The 19,757-nt window shown below is 52.1% G+C and overlaps 1 protein-coding gene across 3 annotated transcripts in view; it reads right to left on the bottom strand.

The window, feature by feature from the left end:
• Positions 1-19,757, bottom strand: part of mmp17a (matrix metallopeptidase 17a) — a 229,172-nt gene that overhangs the window by 119,290 nt on the left and 90,125 nt on the right. For all 3 annotated transcript variants that reach the window (XM_059994592.1, XM_059994593.1, XM_059994594.1), the window contains exon 4: positions 19,281-19,564. In XM_059994592.1, the coding sequence (XP_059850575.1) occupies positions 19,281-19,564 (284 nt within the window). The remainder of the gene's footprint in view (positions 1-19,280; positions 19,565-19,757) is intronic.

Raw genomic sequence — 19,757 nt, 5'->3', positions numbered from 1 at the left:
GCTGTAATTCCTGTTCAATGGGGGGGGAGGAATCTGCTGTAATTCCTGTTCAACGGGGGGGGGGTCTGCTGTAATTCCACTTCAACGGGGGGGAGGCTGCTGTAATTCCTGTTCAATGGGGGGGAGGAATCTGCGGTAATTCCTGTTCAATGGGGCGGGGTCTGCTGCAATTCCTGTTCAATGGGGGGAGGAATCTGCTGTAATTCCTGTTCAATGGGGGGGAGGAATCTGCTGTAATTCCTGTTCAATGGGGGGGATCTGCTGTAATTCCTGTTCAATGGGGGGGAGGAATCTGCTGTAATTCCTGTTCAATGGGGGGGAGGAATCTGCTGTAATTCCTGTTCAATGGGGGCGGGGGGAGGAATCTGCTGTAATTCCTGTTCAATGGGGGGGGGGAGGAATCTGCTGTAATTCCTGTTCAACGGGGGGGGGCAGGAATCTGCTGTAATTCCTGTTCAATGTGGGGGGAGATTTGATGTAATTCCTGTTCAATGGGGGGGGGAGGAATCTGCTGTAATTCCTGTTCAATGGGGGGGGGGAGGAATCTGCTGTAATTCCTGTTCAATGGGGGGGGGAAAGGAATCTGCTGTAATTCCTGTTCAATGGGGGGGAGGAATCTGCTGTAATTCCTGTTCAATGGGGGGGGGAGGAATCTGCTGTAATTCCTGTTCAATGGGTGGGGAGGAATCTGCTGTAATTCCTGTTCAATGGGGGGGAGGAATCTGCTGTAATTCCTGTTCAATGGGGGCGGGGGGAGGAATCTGCTGTAATTCCTGTTCAACGGGGGGGGAAAGGAATCTGCTGTAATTCCTGTTCAATGGGGGGGAGGAATCTGCTGTGATTCCTGTTCAACAGGGGGGTCTGCTGTAATTCCTGTTCAATGGGGGCGGGGGGAGGAATCTGCTGTAATTCCTGTTCAATGGGGGGGGGAGTATCTGCTGTAATTCCTGTTCAACGGGGGGGAGGAATCTTCTGTAATTCCTGTTCAATGGGGGCGGGGGGAGGAATCTGCTGTAAATCATGTTCAACGGGGGGGAGGAATCTGCTGTAATTCCTGTTCAATGGGGGCGGGGGGAGGAATCTGCTGTAATTCCTGTTCAATGGGGGGGGGAGGAATCTGCTGTAATTCCTGTTCAACGGGGGGGGGGAAGAATCTGCTGTAATTCCTGTTCAACGGGGGGAGGAATCTGCTGTAATTCCTGTTCAATGAGGGGGGGAGAATCTGCTGTAATTCCTGTTAAAGGGGGGGGGGGGAATCTGCTGTAATTCCTGTTCAATGGGGGAGGGGGAATCTGCTGTAATTCCTGTTCAATGGGGGGGGAGGAATCTGCTGTAATTCCTGTTCAATGAGGGGGGTGAGAATCTGCTGTAATTCCTGTTAAAGGGGGGGGGGGAAATCTGCTGTAATTCCTGTTCAATGGGGGGGCGGAGAATCTGCTGTAATTCCTGTTCAACGGGGGGGGGAGAAATCTGCTGCAATTCCTTTTCAATTGGGGGGAGGAATCTGCTGTAATTCCTGTTCAATGGGGGGGAGGAATCTGTAATTCCTGTTCAACGGGGGGGGGCTCTGCTGTAATTCCTGTTCAATGGGGGGGGAGGAATCTGCTGTAATTCCTGTTCAACGGGGGGGAGGAATCTGTGGTAATTCCTGTTCAATGGGGGGGATCTGCTGTAATTCCTGTTCAACGGGGGGGGGGAGGAATCTGTGGTAATTCCTGTTCAATGGGGGGGATCTGCTGTAATTCCTGTTCAATGGGGGGGATCTGCTGTAATTCCTGTTCAACGGGGGGGGGGGGTCTGCTGTAATTCCTGTTCAATGGGGGGGAGAAATCTGCGGTAATTCCTGTTCAACCGGGGGGGGGGAGTCTGCTGTAATTCCTGTTCAATGGGGGGGAGAAATCTGCGGTAATTCCGGTTCAACGGGGGGGGGGTCTGCTGTAATTCCTGTTCAATGGGGGGGGAGGAATCTGCTGTAATTCCTGTTCAACGGGGGGGGGGTCTGCTTTAATTCCTGTTCAATGGGTTGAGGAATCTGTGGTAATTCCTGTTCAATGGGGGGGGGGTCTGCTGTAATTCCTGTTCAATGGGGGGGGGGAGGAATCTGCTGTAATTCCTGTTCATTGGGGGGGATCTGCTGTAATTCCTGTTCAACGGGAGGGAGAAATCTGCGGTAATTCCTGTTCAATGGGGGGGTCTGCTGCAATTCCTGTTCAATGGGGGGGATCTGCTGTAATTCCTGTTCAACGGGGGGGGGGAGGAATCTGCTGTAATTCCTGTTCAATGGGGGCGGGGGGAGGAATCTGCTGTAATTCCTGTTCAATGGGGGGGGGAGGAATCTGCTGTAATTCCTGTTCAATGGGGGCGGGGGGAGGAATCTGCTGTAATTCCTGTTCAATGGGTGGGGAGGAATCTGCTGTAATTCCTGTTCAATGGGGGGGGGGTCTGCTGTAATTCCTGTTCAATGGGGGGGGAGGAATCTGCTGTAAATCCTTTTCAACAGGGGGGGGGTCTGCTGTAATTTCTGTTCAATGGGGGGGGAGGAATCTGCTGTAATTCCTGTTCAACGGGGGGGAGTCTGCTGTAATTCCTGTTCAACGGGGGAGGGAGGAATCTGCTGTAATTCCTGTTCAATGGGGGGGAGGAATCTGCAGTAATTCCTGTTCAACGGGGGGGGGGGTCTGCTGCAATTCCTGTTCAACGGGGGGGGGGAGGAATCTGCTGTAATTCCTGTTCAATGGGGGCGGGGGGAGGAATCTGCTGTAATTCCTGTTCAATGGGGGGGGGGAAGGAATCTGCTGTAATTCCTGTTCAATGGGGGGGGGGAGGAATCTGCTGTAATTCCTGTTCAATGGGGGGGAGGAATCTGCTGTAATTCCTGTTCAATGGGGGGGGGAAAGGAATCTGCTGTAATTCCTGTTCAATGGGGGGGGGGAAGGAATCTGCTGTAATTCCTGTTCAATGGGGGGGAAAGGAATCTGCTGTAATTCCTGTTCAATGGGGGGGGGGGAAGGAATCTGCTGTAATTCCTGTTCAATGGGGGGGGGGAGGAATCTGCTGTAATTCCTGTTCAATGGGGGGGGGGAAAGGAATCTGCTGTAATTCCTGTTCAATGGGGGGGAGGAATCTGCTGTAATTCCTGTTCAATGGGGGGGGGGAAAGGAATCTGCTGTAATTCCTGTTCAACGGGGGGGGGGAGGAATCTGCTGTAATTCCTGTTCAATGGGGGGGAGGAATCTGCTGTAATTCCTGTTCAATGGGGGCGGGGGGAGGAATCTGCTGTAATTCCTGTTCAATGGGGGGGAGGAATCTGCTGTAATTCCTGTTCAACGGGGGGGGGGGGTCTGCTGTAATTCCTGTTCAATGGGGGGGGAGGGATCTGCAGTATTTCCTGTTCAATGGGGGGGGAGGAATCTGCTGTAATTCCTGTTCAACGGGGGGGGTCTGCTGTAATTCCTGTTCAATGAGGGGGGGGAATCTGCTGTAATTCCTGTTCAATGAGGGGGGGGAATCTGCTGTAATTCCTGTTGAATGGGGGGGGAGATTAGATGTAATTCCTGTTCAACGGGGGGGGGGAGAAATCTGCTGTAATTCCTGTTAAATGGGGGGGGGAAATCTGCTGTAATTCCTGTTCAATGGGGGCGGGGGAGGAATCTGCTGTAATTCCTGTTCAATGGGTGGGGAGGAATCTGCTGTAAATCCTTTTCAACAGGCGGGGGGTCTGCTGTAATTCCTGTTCAACGGGGGGGGGGAGGAATCTGCTGTAATTCCTGTTCAATGGGGGGGAGGAATCTGCTGTAATTCCTGTTCAATGGGGGGGGGAAGGAATCTGCTGTAATTCCTGTTCAATGGGGGCGGGGGGAGGAATCTGCTGTAATTCCTGTTCAATGGGGGGGGGAGGAATCTGCTGTAATTCCTGTTCAATGGGGGGGGTCTGCTGTAATTCCTGTTCAATGGGGGGGATCTGCTGTAATTCCTGTTCAACGGGGGGGGGGAGGAATCTGCTGTAATTCCTGTTCAATGGGAGGGAGAAATCTGCGGTAATTCCTGTTCAATGGGGGAGTCTGCTGCAATTCCTGTTCAATGGGGGGGATCTGCTGTAATTCCTGTTCAACGGGGGGGGGGAGGAATCTGCTGTAATTCCTGTTCAATGGGGGGGAAAGGAATCTGCTGTAATTCCTGTTCAATGGGGGCGGGGGGAGGAATCTGCTGTAATTCCTGTTCAATGGGGGGGGGGGAGGAATCTGCTGTAATTCCTGTTCAATGGGGGGGGAGGAATCTGTGGTAATTCCTGTTCAATGGGGGGGATCTGCTGTAATTCCTGTTCAATGGGGGGGAGGAATCTGCTGTAAATCCTTTTCAACGGGGGGGGGTCTGCTGTAATTCCTGTTCAACGGGGGAGGGAGGAATCTGCTGTAATTCCTGTTCAATGGGGGGGAGGAATCTGCGGTAATTCCTGTTCAATGGGGGGGATCTGCTGTAATTCCTGTTCAACGGGGGGGGGGAGGAATCTGCTGTAATTCCTGTTCAATGGGGGGGAGGAATCTGCTGTAATTCCTGTTCAATGGGGGCGGGGGGAGGAATCTGCTGTAATTCCTGTTCAACAGGGGGGGGGTCTGCTGTAATTCCTGTTCAACGGGGGAGGGAGGAATCTGCTGTAATTCCTGTTCAATGGGGGGGAGGAATCTGCTGTAATTCCTGTTCAATGGGGGCGGGGGGAGGAATCTGCTGTAATTCCTGTTCAACGGGGGAGGGAGGAATCTGCTGTAATTCCTGTTCAATGGGGGGGAGGAATCTGCTGTAATTCCTGATCAATGGGGGCGGGGGGAGGAATCTGCTGTAATTCCTGTTCAATGGGGGGGAGGAATCTGCGGTAATTCCTGTTCAATGGGGGGGATCTGCTGTAATTCCTGTTCAACGGGGGGGGGGAGGAATCTGCTGTAATTCCTGTTCAATGGGGGGGAGGAATCTGCTGTAATTCCTGTTCAATGGGGGCGGGGGGAGGAATCTGCTGTAATTCCTGTTCAATGGGGGGGAGGAATCTGCTGTAATTCCTGTTCAATGGGGGGGGGTAGGAATCTGCTGTAATTCCTGTTCAATGGGGGGGAGGAATCTGCTGTAATTCCTGTTCAATGGGGGCGGGGGGAGGAATCTGCTGTAATTCCTGTTCAATGGGGGGGGAGGAATCTGCTGTAATTCCTGTTCAATGGGGGGGAGGAATCTGCTGTAATTCCTGTTCAACGGGGGGGGGGAGGAATCTGCTGTAATTCCTGTTCAATGAGGGGGGGGGAATCTGCTGTAATTCCTGTTGAATGGGGGGGGAGATTTGATGTAATTCCTGTTCAACGGGGGGGGGAGAAATCTGCTGTAATTCCTGTTAAATGGGGGGGGAATCTGCTGTAATTCCTGTTCAACGGGGGGGGGGAGGAATCTGCTGTAAATCCTTTTCAACAGGCGGGGGGTCTGCTGTAATTCCTGTTCAACGGGGGGGGGGAGGAATCTGCTGTAATTCCTGTTCAATGGGGGGGAGGAATCTGCTGTAATTCCTGTTCAATGGGGGGGGGGGAAAGGAATCTGCTGTAATTCCTGTTCAATGGGGGGGGAGGAATCTGCTGTAATTCCTGTTCAATGGGGGGGAGGAATCTGCTGTAATTCCAGTTCAATGGGGGGGGGAAGGAATCTGCTGTAATTCCTGTTCAATGGGGGCGGGGGGAGGAATCTGCTGTAATTCCTGTTCAATGGGGGGGGGAGGAATCTGCTGTAATTCCTGTTCAATGGGGGGGGTCTGCTGTAATTCCTGTTCAATGGGGGGGATCTGCTGTAATTCCTGTTCAACGGGGGGGGGGGGAGGAATCTGCTGTAATTCCTGTTCAATGGGGGGGGATCTGCTGTAATTCCTGTTCAACGGGAGGGAGAAATCTGCGGTAATTCCTGTTCAATGGGGGGGTCTGCTGCAATTCCTGTTCAATGGGGGGGATCTGCTGTAATTCCTGTTCAACGGGGGGGGGAGGAATCTGCTGTAATTCCTGTTCAATGGGGGGGAAAGGAATCTGCTGTAATTCCTGTTCAATGGGGGCGGGGGGAGGAATCTGCTGTAATTCCTGTTCAATGGGGGGGGGGAGGAATCTGCTGTAATTCCAGTTCAATGGGGGGGAAAGGAATCTGCTGTAATTCCTGTTCAATGGGGGCGGGGGGAGGAATCTGCTGTAATTGCTGTTCAATGGGTGGGGAGGAATCTGCTGTAATTCCTGTTCAATGGGGGGGGGTCTGCTGTAATTCCTGTTCAATGGGGGGCGGAGGAATCTGCTGTAAATCCTTTTCAACGGGGGGGGTCTGCTGTAATTCCTGTTCAATGGGGGGGGGGAGGAATCTGCTGTAATTCCTGTTCAACGGGGGGGGGGGGGGTCTGCTGTAATTCCTGTTCAACGGGGGAGGGAGGAATCTGCTGTAATTCCTGTTCAATGGGGGGAGGAATCTGCGGTAATTCCTGTTCAATGGGGGGGGGTCTGCTGCAATTCCTGTTCAATGGGGGGGATCTGCTGTAATTCCTGTTCAACGGGGGGGGGGAGGAATCTGCTGTAATTCCTGTTCAATGGGGGGGAGGAATCTGCTGTAATTCCTGTTCAATGGGGGGGAAAGGAATCTGCTGTAATTCCTGTTCAATGGGGGCGGGGGGAGGAATCTGCTGTAATTCCTGTTCAATGGTTGGGGAGGAATCTGCTGTAATTCCTGTTCAACGGGGGGGGGGAGGAATCTGCTGTAATTCCTGTTCAATGGGGGGGGAAGGAATCTGCTGTAATTCCTGTTCAATGGGGGGAAGGAATCTGCTGTAATTCCTGTTCAATGGGGGGGGAGGAATCTGCTGTAATTCCTGTTCAACGGGGGGGGGGTCTGCTGTAATTCCTGTTCAATGGGGGGGGAGGAATCTGCTGTAATTCCTGTTCAACGGGGGGGAGGAATCTGCTGTAATTCCTGTTCAATGAGGGGGGAGATTTGATGTAATTCCTGTTCAACGGGGGGGGGAGAAATCTGCTGTAATTCCTGTTCAATGGGGGGGGAGGAATCTGCTGTAATTCCTGTTCAATGGGGGGGGGAAAGGAATCTGCTGTAATTCCTGTTCAATGGGGGGGGGAGGAATCTGCTGTAATTCCTGTTCAACGGGGGGGGGGGGGGAGGAATCTGCTGTAATTCCTGTTCAACAGGGGGGGGAGGAATCTGCTGTAATTCCTGTTGAATGGGGGGGGAGATTTGATGTAATTCCTGTTCAACGGGGGGGGGGGAGAAATCTGCTGTAATTCCTGTTAAATGGGGGAAGGAATCTGCTGTAATTCCTGTTCAATGGGGGGGGAGGAATCTGCTGTAATTCCTGTTCAATGGGGGGGTGGAGGAATCTGCTGTAATTCCTGTTCAATGGGGGGGGTCTGCTGTAATTCCTGTTCAACGGGGGGGGGGAGGAATCTGCTGTAATTCCTGTTCAACGGGAGGGAGAAATCTGCGGTAATTCCTGTTCAATGGGGGGGGTCTGCTGCAATTCCTGTTCAATGGGGGGGATCTGCTGTAATTCCTGTTCAACGGGGGGGGGGGAGGAATCTGCTGTAATTCCTGTTCAATGGGGGGGAGGAATCTGCTGTAATTCCTGTTCAATGGGGGGGGAAAGGAATCTGCTGTAATTCCTGTTCAACGGGGGGGAGGAATCTGCTGTAATTCCTGTTCAATGGGGGGGGAGGAATCTGCTGTAATTCCTGTTCAAAGGGGGGGGGGTCTGCTGTAATTCCTGTTCAATGGGGGGGAGGAATCTGCTGTAATTCCTGTTCAATGGGGGCGGGGGGAGGAATCTGCTGTAATTCCTGTTCAATGGGGGGGGGGAGGAATCTGCTGTAATTCCAGTTCAATGGGGGGGAAAGGAATCTGCTGTAATTCCTGTTCAATGGGGGCGGGGGGAGGAATCTGCTGTAATTCCTGTTCAATGGGTGGGGAGGAATCTGCTGTAATTCCTGTTCAATGGGGGGGGGGGTCTGCTGTAATTCCTGTTCAATGGGGGGGGAGGAATCTGCTGTAATTCCTGTTCAATGGGGGGGGAGGAATCTGCTGTAATTCCTGTTCAACGGGGGGGGGGGTCTGCTGTAATTCCTGTTCAATGGGGGGGAGGAATCTGCTGTAATTCCTGTTCAATGGGGGGGAGGAATCTGCTGTAATTCCTGTTCAACGGGGGGGGGGAGGAATCTGCTGTAATTCCTGTTCAACGGGGGGGGGAGGAATCTGCTGTAATTCCTGTTCAATGAGGGGGGGGGAATCTGCTGTAATTCCTGTTGAATGGGGGGGGAGATTTGATGTAATTCCTGTTCAACGGGGGGGGGAGAAATCTGCTGTAATTCCTGTTAAATGGGGGAAGGAATCTGCTGTAATTCCTGTTCAATGGGGGGGGAGGAATCTGCTGTAATTCCTGTTCAATGGGGGGGTGGAGGAATCTGCTGTAATTCCTGTTCAATGGGGAGGGGTCTGCTGTAATTCCTGTTCAACGGGGGGGGGGGGGAGGAATCTGATGTAATTCCTGTTCAACGGGAGGGAGAAATCTGCGGTAATTCCTGTTCAATGGTGGGGGTCTGCTGCAATTCCTGTTCAATGGGGGGGATCTGCTGTAATTCCTGTTCAACGGGGGGGGGGGTCTGCTGTAATTCCTGTTCAATGGGGGGGAGGAATCTGCTGTAATTCCTGTTCAATGGGGGGGAGGAATCTGCTGTAATTCCTGTTCAACGGGGGGGGGGAGGAATCTGCTGTAATTCCTGTTCAACGGGGGGGGGGAGGAATCTGCTGTAATTCCTGTTCAATGAGGGGGGGGGAATCTGCTGTAATTCCTGTTGAATGGGGGGGGAGATTTGATGTAATTCCTGTTCAACGGGGGGGGGGAGAAATCTGCTGTAATTCCTGTTAAATGGGGGAAGGAATCTGCTGTAATTCCTGTTCAATGGGGGGGGGAGGAATCTGCTGTAATTCCTGTTCAATGGGGGGGTGGAGGAATCTGCTGTAATTCCTGTTCAATGGGGGGGGTCTGCTGTAATTCCTGTTCAACGGGGGGGGGGGGAGGAATCTGCTGTAATTCCTGTTCAACGGGAGGGAGAAATCTGCGGTAATTCCTGTTCAATGGGGGGGGGGGGGTCTGCTGCAATTCCTGTTCAATGGGGGGGATCTGCTGTAATTCCTGTTCAACGGGGGGGGGAGGAATCTGCTGTAATTCCTGTTCAATGGGGGGGAGGAATCTGCTGTAATTCCTGTTCAATGGGGGGGGGGAAAGGAATCTGCTGTAATTCCTGTTCAACGGGGGGGAGGAATCTGCTGTAATTCCTGTTCAATGGGGGGGGGGAGGAATCTGCTGTAATTCCTGTTCAACGGGGGGGGGGGTCTGCTGTAATTCCTGTTCAATGGGGGGGAGGAATCTGCTGTAATTCCTGTTCAATGGGGGCGGGGGGAGGAATCTGCTGTAATTCCTGTTCAATGGGGGGGGGAGGAATCTGCTGTAATTCCAGTTCAATGGGGGGGAAAGGAATCTGCTGTAATTCCTGTTCAATGGGGGCGGGGGGAGGAATCTGCTGTAATTCCTGTTCAATGGGGGGGGAGGAATCTGCTGTAATTCCTGTTCAACGGGGGGGGGGGTCTGCTGTAATTCCTGTTCAATGGGGGGGAGGAATCTGCTGTAGTTCCTGTTCAATGGGGGGGAGGAATCTGCTGTAATTCCTGTTCAACGGGGGGGGGGAGGAATCTGCTGTAATTCCTGTTCAACGGGGGGGGGGAGGAATCTGCTGTAATTCCTGTTCAATGAGGGGGGGGAATCTGCTGTAATTCCTGTTGAATGGGGGGGGAGATTTGATGTAATTCCTGTTCAACGGGGGGGGGAGAAATCTGCTGTAATTCCTGTTAAATGGGGGGGGGAATCTGCTGTAATTCCTGTTCAATGGGGGGGGATATTTGCTGTAATTCCTGTTCAACGGGGGGGGGAGGAATCTGCTGTAAATCCTTTTCAACAGGCGGGGGGTCTGCTGTAATTCCTGTTCAACGGGGGGGGGGGAGGAATCTGCTGTAATTCCTGTTCAATGGGGGGGAGGAATCTGCTGTAATTCCTGTTCAATGGGGGGGGGGAAAGGAATCTGCTGTAATTCCTGTTCAATGGGGGGGAGGAATCTGCTGTAATTCCTGTTCAATGGGGGCGGGGGGAGGAATCTGCTGTAATTCCTGTTCAACGGGAGGGAGAAATCTGCGGTAATTCCTGTTCAATGGGGGAGTCTGCTGCAATTCCTGTTCAATGGGGGGGATCTGCTGTAATTCCTGTTCAACGGGGGGGGGGAGGAATCTGCTGTAATTCCTGTTCAATGGGGGGGAAAGGAATCTGCTGTAATTCCTGTTCAATGGGGGGGAAAGGAATCTGCTGTAATTCCTGTTCAATGGGGGCGGGGGGAGGAATCTGCTGTAATTCCTGTTCAATGGGGGGGGGAGGAATCTGCTGTAATTCCAGTTCAATGGGGGGGAAAGGAATCTGCTGTAATTCCTGTTCAATGGGGGGGAGGAATCTGTGGTAATTCCTGTTCAATGGGGGGGTTCTGCTGTAATTCCTGTTCAATGGGGGGGAGGAATCTGTGGTAATTCCTGTTCAATGGGGGGGATCTGCTGTAATTCCTGTTCAATGGGGGCGGGGGGAGGAATCTGCTGTAATTCCTGTTCAATGGGGGGGAGGAATCTGCTGTAAATCCTTTTCAACGGGGGGGGTCTGCTGTAATTCCTGTTCAATGGGGGGGGAGGAATCTGCTGTAAATCCTTTTCAACGGGGGGGGTCTGCTGTAATTCCTGTTCAATGGGGGGGGAGGAATCTGCTGTAATTCCTGTTCAACGGGGGGGGGGGTCTGCTGTAATTCCTGTTCAACGGGGGAGGGAGGAATCTGCTGTAATTCCTGTTCAACGGGAGGGAGAAATCTGCGGTAATTCCTGTTCAATGGGGGAGTCTGCTGCAATTCCTGTTCAATGGGGGGGATCTGCTGTAATTCCTGTTCAACGGGGGGGGGGGAGGAATCTGCTGTAATTCCTGTTCAATGGGGGGGAAAGGAATCTGCTGTAATTCCTGTTCAATGGGGGCGGGGGGAGGAATCTGCTGTAATTCCTGTTCAATGGGGGCGGGGGGAGGAATCTGCTGTAATTCCTGTTCAATGGGTGGGGAGGAATCTGCTGTAATTCCTGTTCAATGGGGGGGGGGTCTGCTGTAATTCCTGTTCAATGGGGGGGGAGGAATCTGCTGTAATTCCTGTTCAATGGGGGGGGAGGAATCTGCTGTAATTCCTGTTCAACGGGGGGGGGGGTCTGCTGTAATTCCTGTTCAATGGGGGGGAGGAATCTGCTGTAATTCCTGTTCAATGGGGGGGAGGAATCTGCTGTAATTCCGGTTCAACGGGGGGGGGGAGGAATCTGCTGTAATTCCTGTTCAACGGGGGGGGGGAGGAATCTGCTGTAATTCCTGTTCAATGAGGGGGGGGGGAATCTGCTGTAATTCCTGTTGAATGGGGGGGGAGATTTGATGTAATTCCTGTTCAACGGGGGAGGGAGGAATCTGCTGTAATTCCTGTTCAACGGGAGGGAGAAATCTGCGGTAATTCCTGTTCAATGGGGGAGTCTGCTGCAATTCCTGTTCAATGGGGGGCATCTGCTGTAATTCCTGTTCAACGGGGGGGGGGAGGAATCTGCTGTAATTCCTGTTCAATGGGGGGGAAAGGAATCTGCTGTAATTCCTGTTCAATGGGGGCGGGGGGAGGAATCTGCTGTAATTCCTGTTCAATGGGGGCGGGGGGAGGAATCTGCTGTAATTCCTGTTCAATGGGTGGGGAGGAATCTGCTGTAATTCCTGTTCAATGGGGGGGGGGTCTGCTGTAATTCCTGTTCAATGGGGGGGGAGGAATCTGCTGTAATTCCTGTTCAATGGGGGGGGGAGGAATCTGCTGTAATTCCTGTTCAACGGGGGGGGGGGTCTGCTGTAATTCCTGTTCAATGGGGGGGAGGAATCTGCTGTAATTCCTGTTCAATGGGGGGGAGGAATCTGCTGTAATTCCTGTTCAACGGGGGGGGGGGAGGAATCTGCTGTAATTCCTGTTCAACGGGGGGGGGGGAGGAATCTGCTGTAATTCCTGTTCAATGAGGGGGGGGGAATCTGCTGTAATTCCTGTTGAATGGGGGGGGAGATTTGATGTAATTCCTGTTCAACGGGGGGGGGAGAAATCTGCTGTAATTCCTGTTAAATGGGGGGGGGAATCTGCTGTAATTCCTGTTCAATGGGGGGGGGATATTTGCTGTAATTCCTGTTCAACGGGGGGGGGGAGGAATCTGCTGTAAATCCTTTTCAACAGGCGGGGGGTCTGCTGTAATTCCTGTTCAACGGGGGGGGGGGAGGAATCTGCTGTAATTCCTGTTCAATGGGGGGGAGGAATCTGCTGTAATTCCTGTTCAATGGGGGGGGGGAAAGGAATCTGCTGTAATTCCTGTTCAATGGGGGGGAGGAATCTGCTGTAATTCCTGTTCAATGGGGGCGGGGGGAGGAATCTGCTGTAATTCCTGTTCAACGGGAGGGAGAAATCTGCGGTAATTCCTGTTCAATGGGGGGGGTCTGCTGTAATTCCTGTTCAACGGGGGGGGGGAGGAATCTGCTGTAATTCCTGTTCAATGGGGGGGAGGAATCTGCTGTAATTCCTGTTCAATGGGGGCGGGGGGAGGAATCTGCTGTAATTCCTGTTCAACGGGAGGGAGAAATCTGCGGTAATTCCTGTTCAATGGGGGGGGTCTGCTGTAATTCCTGTTCAACGGGGGGGGGAGGAATCTGCTGTAATTCCTGTTCAATGGGGGGGGGGGAATCTGCTGTAATTCCTGTTCAATGGGGGGGAAAGGAATCTGCTGTAATTCCTGTTCAATGGGGGCGGGGGGAGGAATCTGCTGTAATTCCTGTTCAATGGGTGGGGAGGAATCTGCTGTAATTCCTGTTCAATGCGGGGGGGAGGAATCTGCTGTAATTCCTGTTCAATGGGGGGGGGAGGAATCTGCTGTAATTCCTGTTCAATGGGGGGGAAAGGAATCTGCTGTAATTCCTGTTCAACCGGGGGGGGAGGAATCTGCTGTAATTCCTGTTCAATGGGTGGGGAGGAATCTGCTGTAATTCCTGTTCAATGCGGGGGGGAGGAATCTGCTGTAAATCCTTTTCAACGGGGGGGGGGTCAGCTGTAATTCCTGTTCAATGGGGGGGGGGAGGAATCTGCTGTAATTCCTGTTCAATGGGGGGGAGGAATCTGCTGTAATTCCTGTTCAATGGGGGGGGAAAGGAATCTGCTGTAATTCCTGTTCAATGGGGGGGGAAAGGAATCTGCTGTAATTCCTGTTCAATGGGGGGGAGGAATCTGCTGTAATTCCTGTTCAATGGGGGCGGGGGGAGGAATCTGCTGTAATTCCTGTTCAATGGGGGGGGAGGAATCTGCTGTAATTCCTGTTCAACGGGGGGGGGGTCTGCTGTAATTCCTGTTCAATGGGGGGGGAGGAATCTGCTGTAATTCCTGTTCAATGGGGGGGAGGAATCTGCTGTAATTCCTGTTCAACGGGGGGGGGAGGAATCTGCTGTAATTCCTGTTCAATGAGGGGGGGGGAATCTGCTGCAATTCCTGTTGAATGGGGGGGGAGATTTGATGTAATTCCTGTTCAACGGGGGGGGGGGAGAAATCTGCTGTAATTCCTGTTAAATGGGGGGGGAATCTGCTGTAATTCCTGTTCAACGGGGGGGGGAGGAATCTGCTGTAAATCCTTTTCAACAGGCGGGGGGTCTGCTGTAATTCCTGTTCAACGGGGGGGGGGAGGAATCTGCTGTAATTCCTGTTCAATGGGGGGGAGGAATCTGCTGTAATTCCTGTTCAATGGGGGGGGGGGGAAAGGAATCTGCTGTAATTCCTGTTCAATGGGGGGGGGGAGGAATCTGCTGTAATTCCTGTTCAACGGGGGGGGGGAGGAATCTGCTGTAATTCCTGTTCAACGGGGGGGGGAGGAATCTGCTGTAATTCCTGTTGAATGGGGGGGGAGATTTGATGTAATTCCTGTTCAACGGGGGGGGAGAAATCTGCTGTAATTCCTGTTAAATGGGGGAAGGAATCTGCTGTAATTCCTGTTCAATGGGGGGGGGGAGGAATCTGCTGTAATTCCTGTTCAATGGGGGGGTGGAGGAATCTGCTGTAATTCCTGTTCAATGGGGGGGGTCTGCTGTAATTCCTGTTCAACAGGGGGGGGGGGAGGAATCTGCTGTAATTCCTGTTCAACGGGAGGGAGAAATCTGCGGTAATTCCTGTTCAATGGGGGGGGGGGTCTGCTGCAATTCCTGTTCAATGGGGGGGATCTGCTGTAATTCCTGTTCAACGGGGGGGGGAGGAATCTGCTGTAATTCCTGTTCAATGGGGGGGAGGAATCTGCTGTAATTCCTGTTCAATGGGGGGGGGAAAGGAATCTGCTGTAATTCCTGTTCAACGGGGGGGAGGAATCTGCTGTAATTCCTGTTCAATGGGGGGGGGAGGAATCTGCTGTAATTCCTGTTCAACGGGGGGGGTCTGCTGTAATTCCTGTTCAATGGGGGGGAGGAATCTGCTGTAATTCCTGTTCAATGGGGGCGGGGGGAGGAATCTGCTGTAATTCCTGTTCAATGGGGTGGGGAGGAATCTGCTGTAATTCCAGTTCAATGGGGGGGAAAGGAATCTGCTGTAATTCCTGTTCAATGGGGGCGGGGGGAGGAATCTGCTGTAATTCCTGTTCAATGGGTGGGGAGGAATCTGCTGTAATTCCTGTTCAATGGGGGGGGGGTCTGCTGTAATTCCTGTTCAATGGGGGGGGGAGGAATCTGCTGTAATTCCTGTTCAATGGGGGGGGGAGGAATCTGCTGTAATTCCTGTTCAACGGGGGGGGGGGGGGTCTGCTGTAATTCCTGTTCAATGGGGGGGAGGAATCTGCTGTAATTCCTGTTCAATGGGGGGGAGGAATCTGCTGTAATTCCTGTTCAACGGGGGGGGGGGAGGAATCTGCTGTAATTCCTGTTCAACCGGGGGGGGGGAGGAATCTGCTGTAATTCCTGTTCAATGAGGGGGGGGGAATCTGCTGTAATTCCTGTTGAATGGGGGGGGAGATTTGATGTAATTCCTGTTCAACGGGGGGGGGAGAAATCTGCTGTAATTCCTGTTAAATGGGGGGGGGAATCTGCTGTAATTCCTGTTCAATGGGGGGGGATATTTGCTGTAATTCCTGTTCAACGGGGGGGGGGAGGAATCTGCTGTAAATCCTTTTCAACAGGCGGGGGGTCTGCTGTAATTCCTGTTCAACGGGGGGGGGGGGAGGAATCTGCTGTAATTCCTGTTCAATGGGGGGGAGGAATCTGCTGTAATTCCTGTTCAATGGGGGGGGAGATTTGATGTAATTCCTGTTCAACGGGGGGGGGAGAAATCTGCTGTAATTCCTGTTAAATGGGGGGGGGGAATCTGCTGTAATTCCTGTTCAATGGGGGGGGGATATTTGCTGTAATTCCTGTTCAACGGGGGGGGGAGGAATCTGCTGTAAATCCTTTTCAACAGGCGGGGGGTCTGCTGTAATTCCTGTTCAACGGGGGGGGGGGGGAGGAATCTGCTGTAATTCCTGTTCAATGGGGGGGAGGAATCTGCTGTAATTCCTGTTCAATGGGGGGGGGGAATCTGCTGTAATTCCAGTTCAATGGGGGGGGGAAGGAATCTGCTGTAATTCCTGTTCAATGGGGGCGGGGGGAGGAATCTGCTGTAATTCCTGTTCAATGGGGGGGGGAAGGAATCTGCTGTAATTCCTGTTCAATGGGGGCAGGGGGGGGTCTGTTGTAATTCCTGTTCAATGGGGGGGGGAGGAATCTGCTGTAAATCCTTTTCAACAGGGGGGGGTCTGCTGTAATTCCTGTTCAATGGGGGGGAGGAATCTGCTGTAATTCCTGTTCAATGGGGGAGGGGGAATCTGCTGTAATTCCTGTTGAATGGGGGGGGAGATTTGATGTAATTTCTGTTCAACGGGGGGTGGGAGAAATCTGCTGTAATTCCTGTTCAATGGGGGGGGGATATTTGCTGTAATTCCTGTTCAACGGGGGGGGGGGGAGAAATCTGCTGTAATTCCTGTTGAACGGGGGCTGGTAATTCCTGTTCGAGTGGAATACACTTAACCCTTGTTATCCACAAGGGACTGGAGGCTAGTCGCCCCTGGATAACAAAACAGCCCATAACATTACATCTAGACCGAGGTTTGTTCATCACGTGCACATTGACACAGACAATGAAAAACACTGTTCGTGTCGAAACCACCAGCATTTCCCAGGGTGTGCTGGGGGCAGCCCGCAAGCGTCACCGTGTTCAAGAGGGCATACTTTTCAACAAACATTCGGTTCTTGAACAAGCTGGTACGAGCCTAATCAAAGTTGAGAGTAAATGTTATCAGAGTACATATGTGTCACTACATACAACCCTGAAATCCATTTTCCTGTGGACATGCTCAACAATGTATAGAATAATAACGATAACAGAATCAATGAAAGGCTATCAACCAGAGCACAAAGACAAGAAACTGTGCAAATACAAAAAGAAATAATCATATAAATAAATAATAAAAATAGAGACCATGCGATGAAGAGTCGTTAACAGTGAGTCCATAGGTTGTGGGAATGGTTCAGAGATGGGCGAGTGAAGTTATCCACTCTGGTTCAAGAGCCTGGTGGTTCCTGGGCCTGATGGTGCAGGTCCTGAGGCTCCTGTACCTCCTTCCTGATGGCAGCAGCGAGAAGAGAGTGACTGTGTCTCTGATGATGGATGCTGCTTTCCTGCGACAACACTCCATGTAGTTGTGCTCAGTGGTGGGGAGGGCTTCACCCGTGATGGACTGGGCTGAATCCACTACTTTCTGTAGGATTTTCCACTCGAGGGCTTTGCTGTTTCACTTGAGTTAATGACGATTTTCACAAAACTGTGACCACTCTGTGCAATAAAACGGACCAGTTTTTTTGCTGTTATTGTTTCTGCTTGAAATAATGGTGTTCCATTGATGTTTTCCTTGTGAATGCTGCTGGTCAGATGCTAAGGGTACCCAGTGGGCTCTTTCTTTAGGTATACAGCACCTGTTCACCTGCTCGATAACGCACAGCAGGTGTGAAGCAAGGTGGGAGCATAACTTCCTTATGGTTGTTATAGCCGGCGGGGGGCAGGGTAGGGTGGACAAGGTCCCACAGTGCGTGTGTCTCCAAATAGTTTGATAACCAAGTCCAGCTCCTGGTGTTCTCACGTGGTTTAGCTGCTAAGCCCGGCGGAACCATTTCTACAGACAGGAGAAGGGGCAAAGGTGGGTTACTGGTACGTGAAAACCAGTTTCTTCGGGCAGATGGGGGGGTTGGCAGCTCATCCGGGAGAAGGAAAACTTTGATCTCAAATTTCCGCTGCTCTGCGGCTAAACCCGCTCATGGAGAAGACTGGGAATAAACCCTGAGGGAAAAATCCGGAGCTGCAGCCCCTAAGGCAGCTGAGTTCAACGCTGACTGGCAACTTCTGCGACGAGGCTGGTTCCAAACTGCACCAGGTCTCTGCCACTCCTTTAGATTCATCAGGGGCAAGGAGAGGGGGAGCCTCGCTCTCCGTATCGTGCTGCCTTGAATATCTACACAGCTAGGACGCAGCATCCATGATTGGCCCTGACAGATGGAGGCCTCTGAGACATACACATATACAGCGTAAACGAGCGGCATAAAGATAATACTTCTTTCAATATACGTCCACTAAACAGCCATCAATCCTACCAGAAACTTCAGACTCACAGATACTGTACAAATATCCTCAATGGTCAATTTATTAGGTACACCTGCTCGTCAACGTAAATATCGAATCAGCCAATCCTGCGGCAGCAACTCAATGCATAGAAGCACGCAGACACGGTCAAGAGGTCCAGTTGTTGTTCAGACCAAACATCAGAATGGGGAAGAAATGTGATCTGAGTGACTTTGATTGTTGGTGCCAGGTTTGAGTGTCTCAGAAACTGCTGACCTCCTGGGATTGTCACGCACAGCAGTCTCGAGAGTTTACAGAGAGTGGTGCGAAAAACAAAAAGAAAACACCCAGCGAGTTCTGTGGGTGAAAACGCCTTGTTAACGAGAGAGGTCGGAGGAGAATGGCCAGACAGGTTCAAGCTGGCGGGGAGGTGACAATAACCCCGCATTACAACAGTGGTGTGCAGAAGAGCATCTCTGACTGCACAACACGTCGAACCTGGAAGTGGACGGGCTACAGCAGCAGAAGACCAGATGGAGTTCCACTCCTGCTCCTACTAAGGTGGCCACTGAGTGAAAAGTTTGGATGGAGATGAACGTCTTTCCTCTGTGTGATTCAGGTGAAAATAAGGTGTACGGGTTAGTAGGTTAAGTTGTCCTGTGATTAGGCCAGGGTGGTATTGGGGGTTGCTGGGTGGCGAGGCTCAAGGGGCCATAAGAGCTATTGGGTGTTGGAGGGGATGGGGGGAGCTATGTCTCTACCAAAGGCGGTGTAAGGCTTCTACACCTTGGGCAAGGTGGAGCACCTGCTTAGCAAACAACACCCCCCCATCGATCAGGGTCACGTGACCCCACGGGAGCAGGTGGTGGACGGTCGTTTGAGCAGCCGGCGCAGATCACAAGTCCTGGTTATGTGACCACTGACACGAGGCCGACAATCTCTGAAGAGTATTGATAACGACTGGGGTCACCCATCTTGTAAAGACACTGCCCAGAAGAAGGCAACGGCAAACCACTTCTGTAGAAAAATTTGCCAAAAACAATCATGGTCACGGAAAGACCACGATCACCCACGTCATGCAACACGACACTTAACAATGATGGTCTCAATCAATCAATTAATCAATAAATACATACCGTACATAAATAGACCGACAGGTAGACTTATAAATAAATAGCCCATACAGGAAGTGATGTTCCTACAAGATGAATTGTTTCTCTAGAAGCCAGAACAAAGGCGTTTGGGCCGAGGAGCCGTCTGATTCCCCACTTGCCCCAGACCCGTGGTTGAACAAAGGCGTTTGGGCCGAGGAGCCATCTGACACCCCACTTGCCCCAGACCCGTGGTTGAACAAAGGCGTTTGGGCCGAGGAGCCGTCTGACACCCCACTTGCCCCAGACCCGTGGTTGAACAAAGGCGTTTGGGCCGAGGAGCCATCTGATTCCCCACTTGCCCCAGACCCGTGGTTGAACCTACCTGAAGACCTGAATGACCAGGCCTCGTCGTCATCGAAGTGCACGTCCCCCGCCGCCGGGCCATCGCCAGGGAAGAAGGCGTGAGCCACTGCCCCTCCCGGCCCATCAAAGGGGTAGTGGTCATTGTGCTGGCCCTTTGGGAAGTCGATGAGAATGTCCGCGTTGTCCCCTGCCACCTCATGGAAATTGAGTGGCGCTACGTCACTCCACACCTTCAGGGCGTAATACATGAGGGCGCGGATTGTATCATGTCCCAACTGGGAGCTCCGGGGGAACGTGCGTACCCTGCAGGGGGCAAACACGAGCTGTAAGCAACATAACAATTGGGTAACCAATTTGAAGCAACTAAAGATTCTGCAGATGCTGGAAATCTAGATTGACACACACAAAACACTGGATAACTCAGCAGGTCACTCAGCATCTATGGGAATAAACACGAATTTGACATTTTGGGGCAAGACCCTTCATCAGGACTGGA

The sequence above is a fragment of the Hypanus sabinus genome, chromosome 18, assembly GCF_030144855.1.
Source record: "Hypanus sabinus isolate sHypSab1 chromosome 18, sHypSab1.hap1, whole genome shotgun sequence".
NCBI classification, from domain to species: Eukaryota; Metazoa; Chordata; class Chondrichthyes; order Myliobatiformes; family Dasyatidae; genus Hypanus; species Hypanus sabinus.
Note: the sequence above shows the minus strand (reverse complement) of the source record. Positions and strands in the feature narration are given on the sequence as shown.